This window comes from Ips typographus, linkage group LG5 (genome assembly GCF_016097725.1).
Source record: "Ips typographus isolate SLU linkage group LG5, UJ_Ityp_2.0, whole genome shotgun sequence".
NCBI lineage: Eukaryota > Metazoa > Arthropoda > Insecta > Coleoptera > Curculionidae > Ips > Ips typographus.
Genome location: NC_138426.1, coordinates 6,605,129 through 6,620,689, shown reverse-complemented (window position 1 = coordinate 6,620,689; position 15,561 = coordinate 6,605,129). Strand labels below are relative to the sequence as shown.

Sequence of the window (15,561 nt, the reverse complement as noted above, 5' to 3'; positions counted from 1 at the left end):
GAAGTCAAAAATGTGCTTTCATTTTCTACTATCTACTATGACCCTGTATGTAAAAGCTAGAAAATTTACAGAGCAACTTTTTAACCATTTAGAATAAAAGGCTTGGTTTAATAAAGATAAGAAATAGTGCCTTCTACTTACATAACATTATAGGAAAAACGTGTGAAACAAAAATTGCATATATGTGGTTCTTCCTGGTCGTTGTTGGTTTCATTCTTAGTACTTTAGATTAGTGCTCTGTTTAATATACTGTCTACTATGCTAGAGTATATCTTAAAGATAATAATTATTGTGGGCTCTATATTACTTTGCACTTCTTTTATACAGTTCCAATAACATATGGTCATGCCTTATAAAACTTTATTACCAGAATTTATTAAATCTGTTCGACAAAATCCATGCAAATCATTGAAAAAAGAAGAGAATATGGCAAAACTTCATATTTGTGTTTCCTGGATAACAGCAAGGCTTTTGATTGTGTCAACTGGAGACGACTTTGGGATGTCCTGTCGCAGATGGGGACTCTGCGGCATCTGATTCACCTACTAAAAGAACTATATAACAATAACATAACACTAATGAAGGTGGATGAAAGAACCTCTGAACCTTTCAACGTGGAACGTGGTGTACGGCAGGTATATGGAGAATAAATCAAAAGGAAAGCCTTGGACGGCTGGGAAGGAGGAGTTGTCATAGGTGGTAGAAGGATGGATATTCTCCGCTACACTGATGACACAACACTTAGAGCAGGAAATGTTGAGTCTTATTAAGCGAGTAGAGAGAGTGAACTTGGAGTTCGGTCTACAACTGAACCGTCAGAAAACGAAACTTACGTTAATAGATCGCACGCACAGCATGGAAGAAATGCCTAATATTAAAGATGTCGAGAACGTGGAGGAAATAACTTATCTAGGTGCCCACATCAGCAGAAATGGCGGATCAAGTCAAGAAATCAGAAGAAGGATAGCTCTTGCCAAAACGGCCATGACCAAACTCAACAAAATTTGGAAAGATCGGCATATAACAACCACAACAAAATGCAAATTAGTAAACACCCTCGTTTTTCCAATTGCACTATACGCAGCCAGAATCCTAGACCTTAAAAGCCACAGACATCGCCAAGTTGGATGCGTTTGAGATGTGGGTCTGGAGAAGACTACTGAGGATTCCCTGGACAGACCGCAGAACTAACGTATCCATACTCGAAGAACTTAACATCCAAGTTAGATTGTCAACTAAAATCAAACAACTGATTCTCAAGTATTTTGGACATGTCAGGAAAGATGACAATCTCGAAAAACTTATGGTCCAAGGGAAGGTAGAGGGAACACGACCTAGAGGACGTTCTCTAAAACGATGGCTGGATCAGGTGAAGCAGTTTACAGAAAAATCTTTCCAAGACAGCATTAGAAGCACGGAGGAGAGGAATGGAGGAAAACTGCTAAAAACACAAGATGAGACTAACATAGGATCACGACGCTTCAAACATGAAGCTAACGACTAGAGTGAGAGTTTGACAAAAAATTAAAAAATTAAATGTGTAATTAAGAAGATTTGTTATTTTTTATTTGTTATGGTCAGTGTTTTATTCTGTCAAATATTGTAACTTTTGTATATAAACATTGTTATTTACAGAGGTATTAGAATGGTTAAATAGTATTTTAAATGGATGACAAATGATATTGCAAAGTTTGATATAACTTCGATCACAATATTATTATATTAATAAAAAAAAGTTTGTCAACAAGTACATCAAAAATTACATTTTCTGAAAGATAAGTCTAGTTACAAGAAAAAGTCATCATAATTTTACCAACAATTTTTTATAAACGTAATAAATAAAATAACGAAAAATTCATGCTTTCATCTTGTCAGCTTGAAGAGCTTTCAATGTGACCAACCCGATTGAATTTCATTTAGGAAGTTGCAATCACTTTTTTTGCAAAATTTGATGCGAATAAAAAAATTGGAAAATTCCTGACATGTCGAGCGCAAAAAGTTACCAATATTAACACTGGAATACGAAGCTTCAAATGGTTGTTCGTTTAATTCGGAAATGTTACGTGACCGCATTGTAATGTTAGAGAAGTTTTACTTAGACATGGTTCAACTAACCAGCATTCGTAAAACCAGTCCTTAGCGCGCGATGATTTAGTAACATCTTGGTATTGTATAGATTAATATATTGGTAATAAAGTGATAAAAGAATCCAGTTTTTGTTCTTACTGAACTTAACGTCTTGTCTTTTTTTAGAAGATATGCTTCAAACCAGTACAGAGTGTGCGCCTAGATGGAAATAGGCACCTGTCAATTACTAGCGTCATGGCTTCTGGCGCTATTCACAATGGTTCAACCGCTTCCAGCTAGTGAGACATTCAAGATCACTCGGCATAATAATAGCGACATATTTGCGTACGCTCAAGGTAAGATTTACAGCCACTAATTCGCAGAAATGTTGTCTCATTTTATATGTATAAAGGACTGAACCTTCGTTAAATTTAAATTTACCGAGCAGTATTTCATGCATCTGACATTGGCCTAAATGGTTTTATAATTTAGTAGAGGTATAGCAGTTTTACAAGTATATCGGTTACTGTCTTTTGCCCCTTAAAGTGTTTTGTATCTACCATTCATTTTTAGTTCAAATTAACTACCTTAATTGTGGCCGTAGTTACCTACTTGAATTTGTCAGTATATACAGGGTGTCACAAATTCGTGTCTAACTATGGGAATCTCAAAAACGGTAAGAGATACAGAGTTGGTTCAATGGAGCCAAAATTGCCGAACTTGGAGTTCAATCTAACGCCGTTTTAACATTTATAAAAAATCTGATTGCTTCCGGAAATATCCGAAGAAATACGGAATTTCGGAAAAACATTTGTATATTATTTTTCCCTCTAAAACCCGACATCGTCACATTTGAATTCCGACGTTTTGGTTTTGCCAGCTATCATCAACTTAATTTTTTAAATGCGACCCTGTTTTTTTAAATCAGATTGTGCTTTGTTTTCTGATTTAAAACTGTGATTGTTACTCAAAGTTTAAGTTAACAAAATAATTCGGAAAATTTGATGTTTTGCTTGCATCTTCGGAAATACCTTCTTGGCACTTTTCGATTTAAGAAACCGCTTTGCTTCCATTTAACCATCTCTGTATCTCTTACCGTTTTCGAAATCCCCATACTTAGACACGATATTTGTTCGCTTTAACCCTACATCCTTTTACGGAAGTAAATATTTCATTTAAAAAAAAATCACTGATTATTAAAAGAATATTTAATAAAAGAATATCCATATTTAAAATAATACTAAGGCAATACGCATCAGTCGCGGTTTCGCAGCGTAGGAATTATACTTGACGAGACGTGCCTCGTGACGTAAAGCTGTTTTGGCCTGACGCCATCCTTACGGAAATTGCGATGACTATTTAGTTATTTTTTTAGTACTAAATAACTAGTTTTTTGTGAATTTGCTATCGGTACGTTTACGGTAAACGACCTAACGATTATGTTCACAAAAGTTTTTACTAAAAATAAATTAAATTAATTTTATCAGTTCTAAGGTAAAAAGTTAATAAATAAATATAAGTTAACGTTTAGAGGATGTAAGTCTTTGGTAGGTATTGGATACATTAAGAAGGATTCTAACATTGTTTTTCGTAATTTTAACACAATAAGTAATACCTGTGACATCAAGATTGGCAATGTGCGTAATAGACTTTGGTCTACCTGAACCTTTCCTTGTTGAACTTAACGGAATGCCTTGCTTTACTTTATGGGATATAACACTGTCGTTCACATTCAAAAAAGGATATTAAGGCAGGCACAAGCTGCTGGCTTTGTTTACCTAAAGCCATGTTCATTAACGTAACCTCAACACTCTTAAACACCACAATAATAAGTACTTAATATTATTATGTACACAGACACACACTAAGTAGTAAATAATGTTTTCTACTCCTACAGGGATATTGGTTCATTCCTTAACAGTTTAGAGAACGGATAAGTAGGCAATTGCCAACGGTTGAACTAATACAGAATCCTAGACTTTCCACAACTGTGCGATATGAAATAATCCAATCACAGGCAATTTTCAGCGTGCGATATGAAATAGACCAATCACAGACAATCTTCAGCGTGCAATATGAAATAGACCAATTACAGCTAATCGCGAACGGTATCAATTTCTTATTAGAAAAACAGATTATTTTGTGACAACAACGAGATTTGAATTATCACTTTACAGAATACAAATATTATAAAAATTTGTGAACGATTCTAAGATTTAAAAAAATAAATTTTAACAGGTTTACTACTGTAAGGAAGTTGCTAGAATAGATTAAGGGAATTCTAAGACTAACTAATAGAAATCTTCTTCTAAGTGGTTTAATTTACAGTAATATCAATTTTTGAAAAAACTCTTTCTTTCTTCTTTAATAAACAAATTATACTTCTTGAAATAAATAGAAGAGTGACCTGTTTGTAAAAGATCTCACTTATTTTCTTATTGCATACTTAGTTCATAAAAATGTAAGTGAACAGCATGATAACAGAATAGTGCTGTTAAAACGCAGTAGTCTAAAGTTACAGACACGCACTCCATAAATGCACTTGGTGGTAACTATTATTCTCGTAACTCTTTAAGCGATATGGTTAACACTTCCTTATGTCGGTTAGTTTGGTTATCGTTCGCTGTCAAACCGAAACTGTTCACTCAGATTGTAAATCCATACAACGTTACTTTATGGCTTCATTAAGATACTCTTCGAAGGAAAAAATTAGTTTTGATAGAGGTTGTTTATTGAGCGAGCTTTAAGTGTACACCTGAAATCCGGTTAAAATTTATAGAATTGGTAGTCAAAGTAATGCGGGCTGAATAAGATCAGGAAGGCAAGAATTTTTATTGCTGTTTCAGACCGTAAAAGTTTAAGATATAATGTGTGCTCTTTGCGAACCTTTAGATAGTGATAATAATTAAAGATATCACTTTTTCAAGGATCTCCTAAACTTGACATTTTGTTAGGAAAGGATAACAATAAAAATGATAATGTATCTTGTCACCGTAAAAAATACAGACGATTATGTTGATTTTTACTGTGGCTCTGAGGACCATGTAAATTTTTTTCTAACATTGCCAGATAGTTTCTGACAATTTTAAAAGGTTTTTGGCAATACCAGAATAATATCAACAAAGTCACTTTTTCTATCTGAATTTAGTCTACTTAGCTGCATGCGAATGTTTATTCTCAACTAGTTCTTAGAAGTTAGTTCTTAGATTTTAAGCCTAGACAATTTTTGTTGCTGATCATTGATCATTGTCTTTCTAAATGTTGTCATTCTCGAGTTACTGGTTAGTAAACTTTGGAATTTTCAATATTTGGAAGGCTAATAGCACATAATAGCAGGCAGACGATTGAAGATAGAGTAAAAACGGTTTGCAAGTCTCTATCTTACTTTTTTGGGATCTATGTTGGTATTTACAAAAACTTTTTTGTTTCTCTGCTACCGGGAACATGGTGAGATTTAAGTTCGAAAACTTTATAAACTGTTACAGGAAAGTGTTTATAGGGCAATTCCAAAAAAAAGTGAAGCAGAGAGGAACAAGGGTGATAACCCGGCGACACGTGTTTCTGCTTTTTGGCTTCATCAGGCATGTAACTCCATCTGTATGAAAGGAGGTTCGAAAACCAACTGACATACACATAGTAAAACATATATCCACTTTGACATGTGGATCATCTTGCGGAAATCACAATAGTGTCGCTGCTGGCCATTTGTAATATCCATGTTGGTTTTTGTCCCTCCTTTTCCGCGTTACACCCGTATATGTTTCACTAGGTATATGTCAGTTGGTTTACAAACTTCCTTTCATACAGATGGAGTTACATGCCTGATGAAGCCAAAAAGCAGAAACACGTGTCGCCGAGTCATCATCCTCCTTGTTCCTCTCTGCTTCACCTTTTTTGCGGAATTGCCTAATAAACACTTTCCTGTAATTCATTCCATCCGCGTAAACACCATTTATAAACTATAATTGTAATGGTCGCCCCGACCCAGGGCTAATGTAACCCTTTTCCAATTTTAATTAATTTTTAAGCTGGTTGATATGATTCAAAGTTTTTCCGTTTTTTTTTTCATAATAAAGCTCCTGAAGATGGGTACTTATGTGCCCGAAACATGTAGAGCGTTTTGACTGTCACCTCTGTCTTTCGGAGGGCAAAATAAATATGTTGTGGAGAAGGTGGTGTGTTTATTCATCAAATTTATGCATTCACCAGAGAATCATAGACTACTACTTTACTCATACATAGTAATGTTGTTGCGAATTGCCAAACCATGCGCCCTGGCAATGCCAAAAACTGACAATTGCGAGATTTTATCTAAAAAACTATCAAACAATTGCAAGAACTATCTGGCTGAAACTATCTAGCATCGACAAAAACTATTTTCCAATTTGCTATAAACTCTCTGGCAATGCTAGAATCTCTCTGTCAGGGCCAGAAACTATCTGACAATTAAACAAAATATTTAGAAATGACAAATTATCTGACATTGCAAGAAACTGTTTGGCAATTCCACAAATTTAATTATCTGACAATCATCGGAATGGCATTGCAAGAAACTGTCTGATAATTACCAGAAACTATCTGGCACTGCCAGAAGCAATGCCATTGCCCCTCAGAGGCACAGATCGAAGCCACCACTCTTATTGGTAAAAGATTTGAGGCTTAACATCCAAAATGATAAGTTTCAAAATCAAAGTGAAGATAACTTGTATTTTTAGCAATAAAAATACTCGAATACCCAAATTTAATATGAACGTGCAGCTGGCTCACTTATCAAAAGAACCCAGTAAAGTGTAACATTTGGTGCCAGAAGTGGAATAAGTGAGTGAAGAATTGTGCTGTACGTGAATGGTGAATACAAGACAACAAACGGCAAAAATGGAGGAACAACTGGCGACATTTATGCCGACAAAACTACAAAAGATGGATGCCGAAAAAGACCAACGACAGAAGGAAAAACAAGAGGAACAAGAACGACGACAATAAGAAAAACAAGCGAAAGAGGAACGACGACAACAAGAAAACAGGCGGAATAGGAACGACGACAACAAGAAAAACAAGAAGAGGAAGAACGACGACGACTTGAAAAAGAGGAGCAAGAGAGACGGTACCAACAGGATGGCGAACGACAACAAGCTATTCTGCAAGCTTTGGAGAAAAACCGCACAAAGTTACAATCCTATATCGATCAACAACTGGAGATGATAGATAATAAAGTGGAAGAGGTGGATCACAAAGTGGAAAAATGGACCATGAAGTCGAAAAGGTAGACCATAAAGTCGACGAGGTGCAAACTGAGTTTGGTTACAAATTTCGATCAATTTGGACAAGAGATTGCAACTTTACGGAAGGAAATCATGAGCGTTCGCGAGGAATCGAGGAACTTAGTCGAGGTATTGTCACGTTTAGGGGGTAGCGTAGTAGAGGTAGGAAAAGAAACAAGACTGTAGCTCAAGTATGTTTCCTTTATTCGGCACTAAATTACTCTTAGCTCGCTAGCACCGCCGGTGGCGAGGCGTAAATCGAACACTGTCCAAGAGGGGGTTGTGTGTGGGTGTGTGTAGGTGTAGGTGCGTAAGCCCTCCTGAAGTGTCGCCAAGCGAAACCCGCTCGATACGAGCAGGGAGCCCCTATGACCGACACGCCCAAAGGACTTACTTAAGGTACTGATAGTGTCAAGAGTTCGGACGGTCACCTCGTGGTATGCGTAAGAACTCTTGTCTTTTCAGCCTGGGCTTCCAAGAAGGTAACGAGCCGTCCGGACACTAGAAAGTTGGGACTGTTGTTGAAGACCGACCTAGAGACCAGTGACCTCCCTTTGGGGATGGCCCCAGAGTTCGGTCCTTAGCCGAGCTACGGTGCATCTTTTATACTCGTCAGCGACCTCATTACGCTAACCTTGCTGACTATGGTGGTTACTGGGTGTGAACCGTAACTACTAACACGGGTGTGACAGTATCTCCGATAGGAAACTGCTCGAAAGTTCGACGGGATGGGACAATGAATTGTAAGGTGCCAAAGTTGGAAACGTCGTGGGAGTTGTACAAGAAGCAGTTTGAGGCTGCCGCCGTGGCTAATTGGTGAACCGAACATCAAAAAGCCACCGAGTTGGTTCTAGCACTACGTGGTAAAGCTCTCGAAATACTCCAGAACATCCCCTAGTGTAAACAAGGAGATTACTATTCCCTTGCAAACGCGCTGGAACTAAGATACGGGAATAAATACTTGACCCAGGTATACCAGAGCCAATTGAAGAGTAGAGCCGAAGGGTCATCAGAGACTCTAGATTATTTATAAAACAATTTCGTGATATCCTTCACCAACACGTCTTCCAATTCCGGCTTAAAGTACTAAAGTATGACCCGAGTTTAAAGCATCAGAAGTGCAGAGGTTCATGGATGAAAAGCTGTGAAATACTATACCGTTAAACGCAGAGTATGACAGGGTTGACCCGTTTTCAAGAATCTTAGGTTGTAAGACAAGGGAATCAAGATCGATGGAACATATCTCAACAACCTTAGATTTGCAGATGATATTGTGCCAATATTAGACGATATAAAAGAGATCGAGTCAATGTTTCAGGTGCTAAACAAAGAATCAAAAAGTGTGGGACTAAAAATGAACATTGCAAAGACAAAAATAATGATTTCAATAAATACACGGATCTATCATCAAAATTGGAAAAAAATACAATTACCTGGGTTATTCATCACTAGAAAAGAGAAACCAATCAAGGGAAATGATAATGCGAATAAAACTCTGCTGGTCTGCATTCGCTAAACTTGCAAACCTATAAAGAAATAGCGATATTCCTATTAACCTAAGACGAAAGTTTTCAAAGCCTGTGTTCTACCTGTCACAACTTAGGGAATGGAAACATTTGCTAGTACCCAAGCAAGGACCCACAGATTTCAGAGTAATAGAGAGGGCAATGGAAAGGTTAATGCGGGGCATCAGTTTGAGGAATAGAATACCAAATGAGGAGATTCGGAGAAGAACGAATGTAACACTACGGTGGACGGAGGATATAGAAAAAATAGCAGTTGGAAATTGGTATCAGAAAGCGCAAGTCAGGAACCAGTGGAATAAATTAGGAAAGGTTATGGCTATGTTCAACAGTGAACGACAAGTAGCTGAGGAAGAAGAAGAAGAAGAGAAAAAGTGTGGAGAATTTGCAGCCACTAGAAGGTCAAATGATAAGCGAATTATAAAGGTTTTGCTTGCGAAGTTTGCTGAGAACTAGCTCCTAAACACTTAAGACAGATGAGTAAAAGCCTCTGGTGAAGTTCAAGTTTGAAATGCAGAAGATGTTGAGCATATTAAGGGTCAATGTGAAAAACTATTACTACCCTAAGTAAGACCTCAAATATACAGCGTTTGAAAATCTAGCAAGCATTAATGATTGGAAACATCTGAAATACTGAAATGTTTTACAAAAGACGTGAATGATGAAGCAAAGACAAGAAAACTTGAGGAGGTCTGTTAAAATAGCTGTGAAACTGATAAAGCCAAAGAATATGCGACATACGACAGGTTCTGAGATATACGATTTTTTTAATTATTTTGGAAAATGCGTCAAAATTTTGAAAATTCCGTATCTCCGCTATCTTTGGGGTCTGAGCGACTGTTTAAAGCTTAAAATGTTTGAGCTGAAATGTTCTTTTACTATTGAATATACAAGATGTTCAAATAAACATTACAAAGAGGTAAAATCAAAAGTAACCCTCTGTCAGTTGGAACCTCGTTTACGCGGTTTTAAGTAAAAGTAAACCAAGCCCAATGGATGCAGAAAGTTATACTGAACATTTTTTACCTCTTGCAAAATTTCCGTAATTTTTCCGTAAATTCTCGAAGTTTCTCGAAACTTAGTTCAATTTGAATCTTTCGCTCTGCTAGTTGTAACATACACACATAAGCGATAGAAGCTATATGTTGCTCATATATCAACAATAGTTTCATCAAAATTGAACTCTAAACTCTAACTGTGAACCTAAATTTAAGTTAGGAAATTAGTTCATAAACTTGATAACATCTTAGCCGTTACAAATGCGATTTTTTTCACATATCTTAGTGTACTTCGCCGAGACAAACTTAATCATATTAAGTTTGTCTTATTTAAAGGTATAAATCATTCCTTAATTTCAGAAAAGTGACAAATCTGACAACATTGCCTATATGACAACACCTGAGATTATTAACCTTTGGCATACTTATGCAACGTGCACTTCACATTACTTAATAGATCATCAAGGAAAATGTTATACAAAAGTACTCGTATTACTTCTTGGCTTTAGCATCCTATTTTTCAAATGAAATCACTTCCAGATGAAGAAAATTGATACACATAATTAAGTACCCCTAAGAGGTAATTAGTAGAAAAATTTCTTATCAATGTAAGCTGTCAAAACCTGCTTGGCAAAGATACATAGTTAGGCTGTAAATTTCTCTATAACTGTAGACTGGCACTTAGATCGAGCGCTAGTTATAACAACCCATAATTGAAATAAGTTGAAATAATTACGAGAGATTAGATGTTGTCTAAGTTTAGTGGTGATTAATGTAAATTGATGAGGTTTTATATGAAATGATTTGAAATTAAATGCAATCTAATATTAAATCTAGTAGTTTAGCTTCATCAAACTTACATTACACCGCCCTTTTCTATGATAATTGAATCCTAGACATGTGCAATTAAGCAGTAGTATACCCATTGTAATTTTGCAATGGATTTCTCATTATTCTTCATTAAACTAAACCAGGAACATAGGCCAAGTGTGTAAGAGGAGACCACCTTAATGACTCGAACGTGCTAATGGGTCAGTTAATAGATTCGAATGAGTAGGCAAATCGACTAGCGTATGATATAAATACCGTGATGGTAAGCTAAGTGACAACAAATACCATTATGGCAGTTAGTAAGGCAATACCGTGCTTGCAAATGGTTTTTGTGGCCATTTTTGGTTGGGTTGGGTTTACGTGACTTGAAGTAAAGTGGCCATTGTATGATAATGCTCTCCAAAATCAACTGTTTATCTAAGTGTTCAATAAAATTTTACTTTCCGGAATCTAAACGCTTTACACTGGATGATAAATATCAAAATTTTTACGTTTTTAGTTTCTCAGGGTATAATGCAAATTTTCAGCTTGTAGTGTCAAAGAAACGCATGGTTGTCTTTTACTGATTGAACGGTTCTTCGTCTTAGTACTGCCATCAATCTGTTCGATTTATTGTGCGTACCATCAAGTATTTCCAGGAAAGACATGTTCTAGCGTGAGTTAGTAATATTCAATAGTATTTTAATATACAGGATGTTTTGTTTCAGTTTTGAATTCCCCATTTAATTTAGAACAGAAAAGCTATCCAGTTGTTTTCCAGTAAAAAATGAAAAATCATGAAATCGTCAACTCTGTTTATTATTCAATATCTAAATTTTTATTCATTTAGTTTTTTTTCAAAAATGATATTCTTTATTTGATAGAAACAAGCAGTATCTTGCTATTTTTTCAATAAAGACCTGGATAAATCAAAATTTGATAATTGAATCAAAAGAGACAAAACTTGAAGATTAATGTATTAATTGTATATTAGGGGAGGCCTATGTCCAGTAGTGGACGCAGAGTGCTGATTGATTATGATGATGGTGATGATGTATCTCTTTGAAAACGTATTTATTCCCACACATTTTTTGTAAAAAAACAAAAAAAAACTTTTTTTTTAATTTTTACACAAATTGATTGGTTTGACTGGAAGTCCTTCTTCAAATATGATGTAACTTCTCGATTTCTTGGTTTTAGTGTCAAAACGACGAGAAAATATTTTCCTTTTTCTAATTTGAAATTGACCAATTCATCGCATCTAAAAGCACCACTAATCTCCATTATTAAAGCCTCTTTCATCAACTCGTTGTCGGGAGATTCGTTCAAAAACTTCTCTATTTCATGTCGTTCTAATGTCTTGGACTACATGGGTTTGTATCCCTGTGATTTGCTTTTCAAAAAGCTCGTTAGTTTGCCATATTTTAAAATGTGGATTTCGAGCATCGAGTATTGGGTCCATAGTGACGATGAACTTAATTTTGTTTGCAATTGTAAAAAATTCATCCAAGACTCAAACATTTTGAACTCCTTGTCGTAAGCATCTCGGGACTTTTCTGGTAATCTTCATCGCTTTCTTCCATTTTCTATACTCTCTCATAAAATTTAAATCTAGACACCATATTTGTCCCAAAATATGGAAAGGTGTTTGGATGATGTTACCCCGGGAACAAATATTCAGTTTACTCATTAATCTAAAAATAAATAATGAACCACATAGTTATATCAAGTTTATACGGTGGCTCTTGTCATGTAACTTTTTTAAAAGTTTCTAGCAATACCAGATAGTTCTAGACAATTAAAAGATTTGGTTTTCTAATTGCCAGACATATTATGGCAATGGGGATAAACACCAATTTTTATTTTACTGTTTTTAACAGCTTGAAATGGTGAATTTACAGCGGTTTGCAATGTTTATTTAAAGCTATAATAACTGAAAAATTAAGGATTAAAAAAATATTAGTCAATTTTTCACTATTTGGCCACGTAAATACTTAATTAATACCGCATAATCCTATTCCTTTTTTAATTTTATTATTTTTCCTTTGAGTTGGTTTACTTTTTATTGTTCAATATATCAAATTTTAATAGATGTAATCATATTGCAATAATATAATACAGTACCTACTTCTTACGTTTTTCTTAAGTATTCTAAATACTTCTACCTCTGCCGAGAAATCTGCAAATTCGGAAAACATGGTGCACATTGGCAAAACGTAAACCTGCAAAAACTGCCTTGTACTGTTGTAAAGATTATTTTATTGTAAGTAATATACAAGATGTTACATATTCAATGCATTAGCATTCTTCTTTCTTCTTTCCACTCCTGGACATAAGCTTCCCGTTCCGTCTTCTATACTTCCTTATCGTGTGCCATCTGATGTCAGTTTCTACCACCCTTCTGTCTATTATCCACTTCATCCAAGCTATTTGTGCTATGACATCCTCGACTCCTGTTCTTCTATTGATCTCTACGTTCCCGACATTGTCTCTAAGATTTATTCCCAATATCATTCGTTCAATGGCTCTTTGCGTTATTCGTATTATCTTTGCGGTAATGTACTGCACTTACCGTTCAGCTGAACGGGAAGTAACATACAGGATTAAAAAACACTTTAGAATATTTTAATTTTTTTTAATAATTAGGATGATTTTGATAAAGTCGTATAAAAAACAGTGTCACTGTACATCACTAACAGTAACAGCCTTACTAATCTCAGACAAATTAGAGGCTTTGCTTCGCTCAGCCTCCAAACTTTGTCATCGATCAGTAAAGCTTACTTACTGTTCTTATACTATTCTTTTCACATGTATTGGAATATTTTTATCCTTTAGTATATCTGACCGTTTTATTGTAGCTGCCCATGTTTGCTGAACTCGCCTATTGATTTCAGTGGTTTGATTTTTTACCCAATTTAGTAATGTGTCTCAAGTAAACATGCTCTTCACATTTTTGTATGACGTGATCTCTAAAACGTATAGAAACTTTTTCAATTTTATTCATAATTTTTGTCTTGCTCAGATTCATGGTTAATCCTATTTTATCTGATTTCATCTTGAGATCTTCCGTCATATCTTGACATTCTCCAACATCCTGACTTATGGGAACCATATCGTGCAAAAAGCGAAAATGGTTTAGATATTTGCCATCAATTTTTATGCCTTTACTGCTCCATTCCAGTGACTTTAATTCCGGTTTTATATTTGTTATTTTATTGTTTACCGATTTTGTTGCTATTTTTAAAATTGATGTTGCGTTGTTGTAGATATTTTTAAGCAGGTCTACGCAATCCCTCTGTTGTAGTCAACAAAAACAAGGTGAAGTGGTTCGCTGTATTTATTGCATTTTTCTTTCAATGATTGGATTGAAATAGGGAAGACACGGAGACTCAATATATATGAGAACCTGATAAAAAGCAGTCTACTCTACGGCGCAGAAACCTGGAGGATATAACAGAGGCCAACCGAAGAAAACTTGAAACGGTAGAAATGCACGATTTTAGATGGATTTTACGAATATCTCAAAGAAAGGAGATTTGAAACCAGGAAATTAGACAACGAATAGGTATAGACGGATCTTTAACAACCGTTATTGAAAGAAAACAACTGATATGGTACGGCCATGTTTAAAGAATGGATGATACAAGACACGCCAAAAAAGTTACGCAGTGAGTACCTCAAAATCTCAGGAAACGTAAACCTAAGAAACATGAAAAGAAGGTATAACAAGAGCAGTGAGTGCCAAGGATTTGACAGAAGACCGATAGAATGACCGGAGGACGTGGAAGTTAGGCATCGGCAAAGTCGTAAGACGTTCTAAAACCAATACATTAGATTTCGTCACTAAAACAATTTGGTATAAATAAAGCTCGACATTCGTTAGTAAGGCAGACAGTCAGAAAACTCCGTCTCGTGCCACAAAAGGTAGTCGTCCCGAATTCTTTAACCCACACCGGGTTTGTAAACTAATGAAATAGTAAATCATTCTTCTGAGACATATGATCGATTGCCTTTGCGGAATTTAGCCTGTTCAGGTGGTTCGCAATAAATCTAATTTGCTTGTATGTAGTCTATTTGTTATTATTTTTGTTAACAGTTTGTATGGATGTGGAAGCAGGCTTATAGGTGGATAATTTAAAATTTTTGACTTATCACCTTTTTTTTATGTTATATAATCATCTGAGCGTTCTGCAACGTTTCTGGGATGATACTTTGTATCAGACATTTATTGAGGAGAATTTTTAATCATTTCACTTTAACCATAGATAATCAAATTTATAATTTTCTCATGAATCTGGTCGAACTCACTTTTCTACAAAATTAACAATTTGCAATCTGTAACTTGTTTGCGTAAAGCGCAACAATCCTATGTTAAGACCGCTATGTGCAAAAATGTGTTTTAACAGACATTTCTGGATTTGGAATTCTATACTCTACCTTCTATTTTTGCACTGACAATCCCTACAAGTTTTATCTCATCCTTCTGAATCATCCTGTAGATCCGCATTTTTATGTCGAGGAATTTAGTCTACCTGGTGTTCTAGGCGCCATCCTGCTAGAGCAGATTCAGAAAAAAAGAGGTGCTTTATTATATTTATTAGAGTTGCTCGGAGCCGTTGCTTGGAATGGTTTGTAGGACACTAGGTATACCGGAGGTGAGCCACTAAGAAAGAACCCACAAAAATTGTATTGAGGAATAATGCCAAACAGAATACATTTAAAATATTTGGGTAAATTCGACTTTGTCGCATCTTCATGATATCAGTAGTGCGCTATGACAGACAATCCAGTGAAATATTGATCGATTCTGGAAAGTATTTGGAGGCCTTGACAGAGATGTTGATAAATATCATGAAGAAAAAGAGATGGAAGAAAAACGACGAGAAAGCCAAGGAAACCGGA

The 15,561-nt window shown here is 35.6% G+C and overlaps 2 protein-coding genes across 2 annotated transcripts in view; both read left to right on the top strand.

The window, feature by feature from the left end:
- sha (shavenoid) overlaps nt 1-15,561 on the top strand; it is a 170,565-nt gene that overhangs the window by 71,338 nt on the left and 83,666 nt on the right. The window contains exon 2 of the mRNA XM_081980672.1: nt 2,254-2,423. Within this exon, the coding sequence (XP_081836798.1) occupies nt 2,291-2,423 (133 nt within the window). The 5' untranslated portion in view covers nt 2,254-2,290. The remainder of the gene's footprint in view (nt 1-2,253; nt 2,424-15,561) is intronic.
- On the top strand, nt 856-1,504 carry LOC145729798 (uncharacterized). Its single transcript, XM_081980719.1, has 2 exons — nt 856-1,047; nt 1,097-1,504. The coding sequence occupies exons 1-2, from the start codon at nt 856-858 to the stop codon at nt 1,502-1,504; spliced, it is 600 nt and encodes a 199-aa protein (XP_081836845.1).

Coding starts and splice junctions, on each gene's coding strand:
- LOC145729798 (XM_081980719.1), top strand. CDS start 856: ATGGAAGAAATGCCTAATATTAAAGATGTCGAGAACGTGGAGGAAATA. Junction 1,048..1,096: donor CCACAACAAAATGCAAATTA/GTAAACACCCTC, acceptor CCAGAATCCTAG/ACCTTAAAAGCCACAGACAT.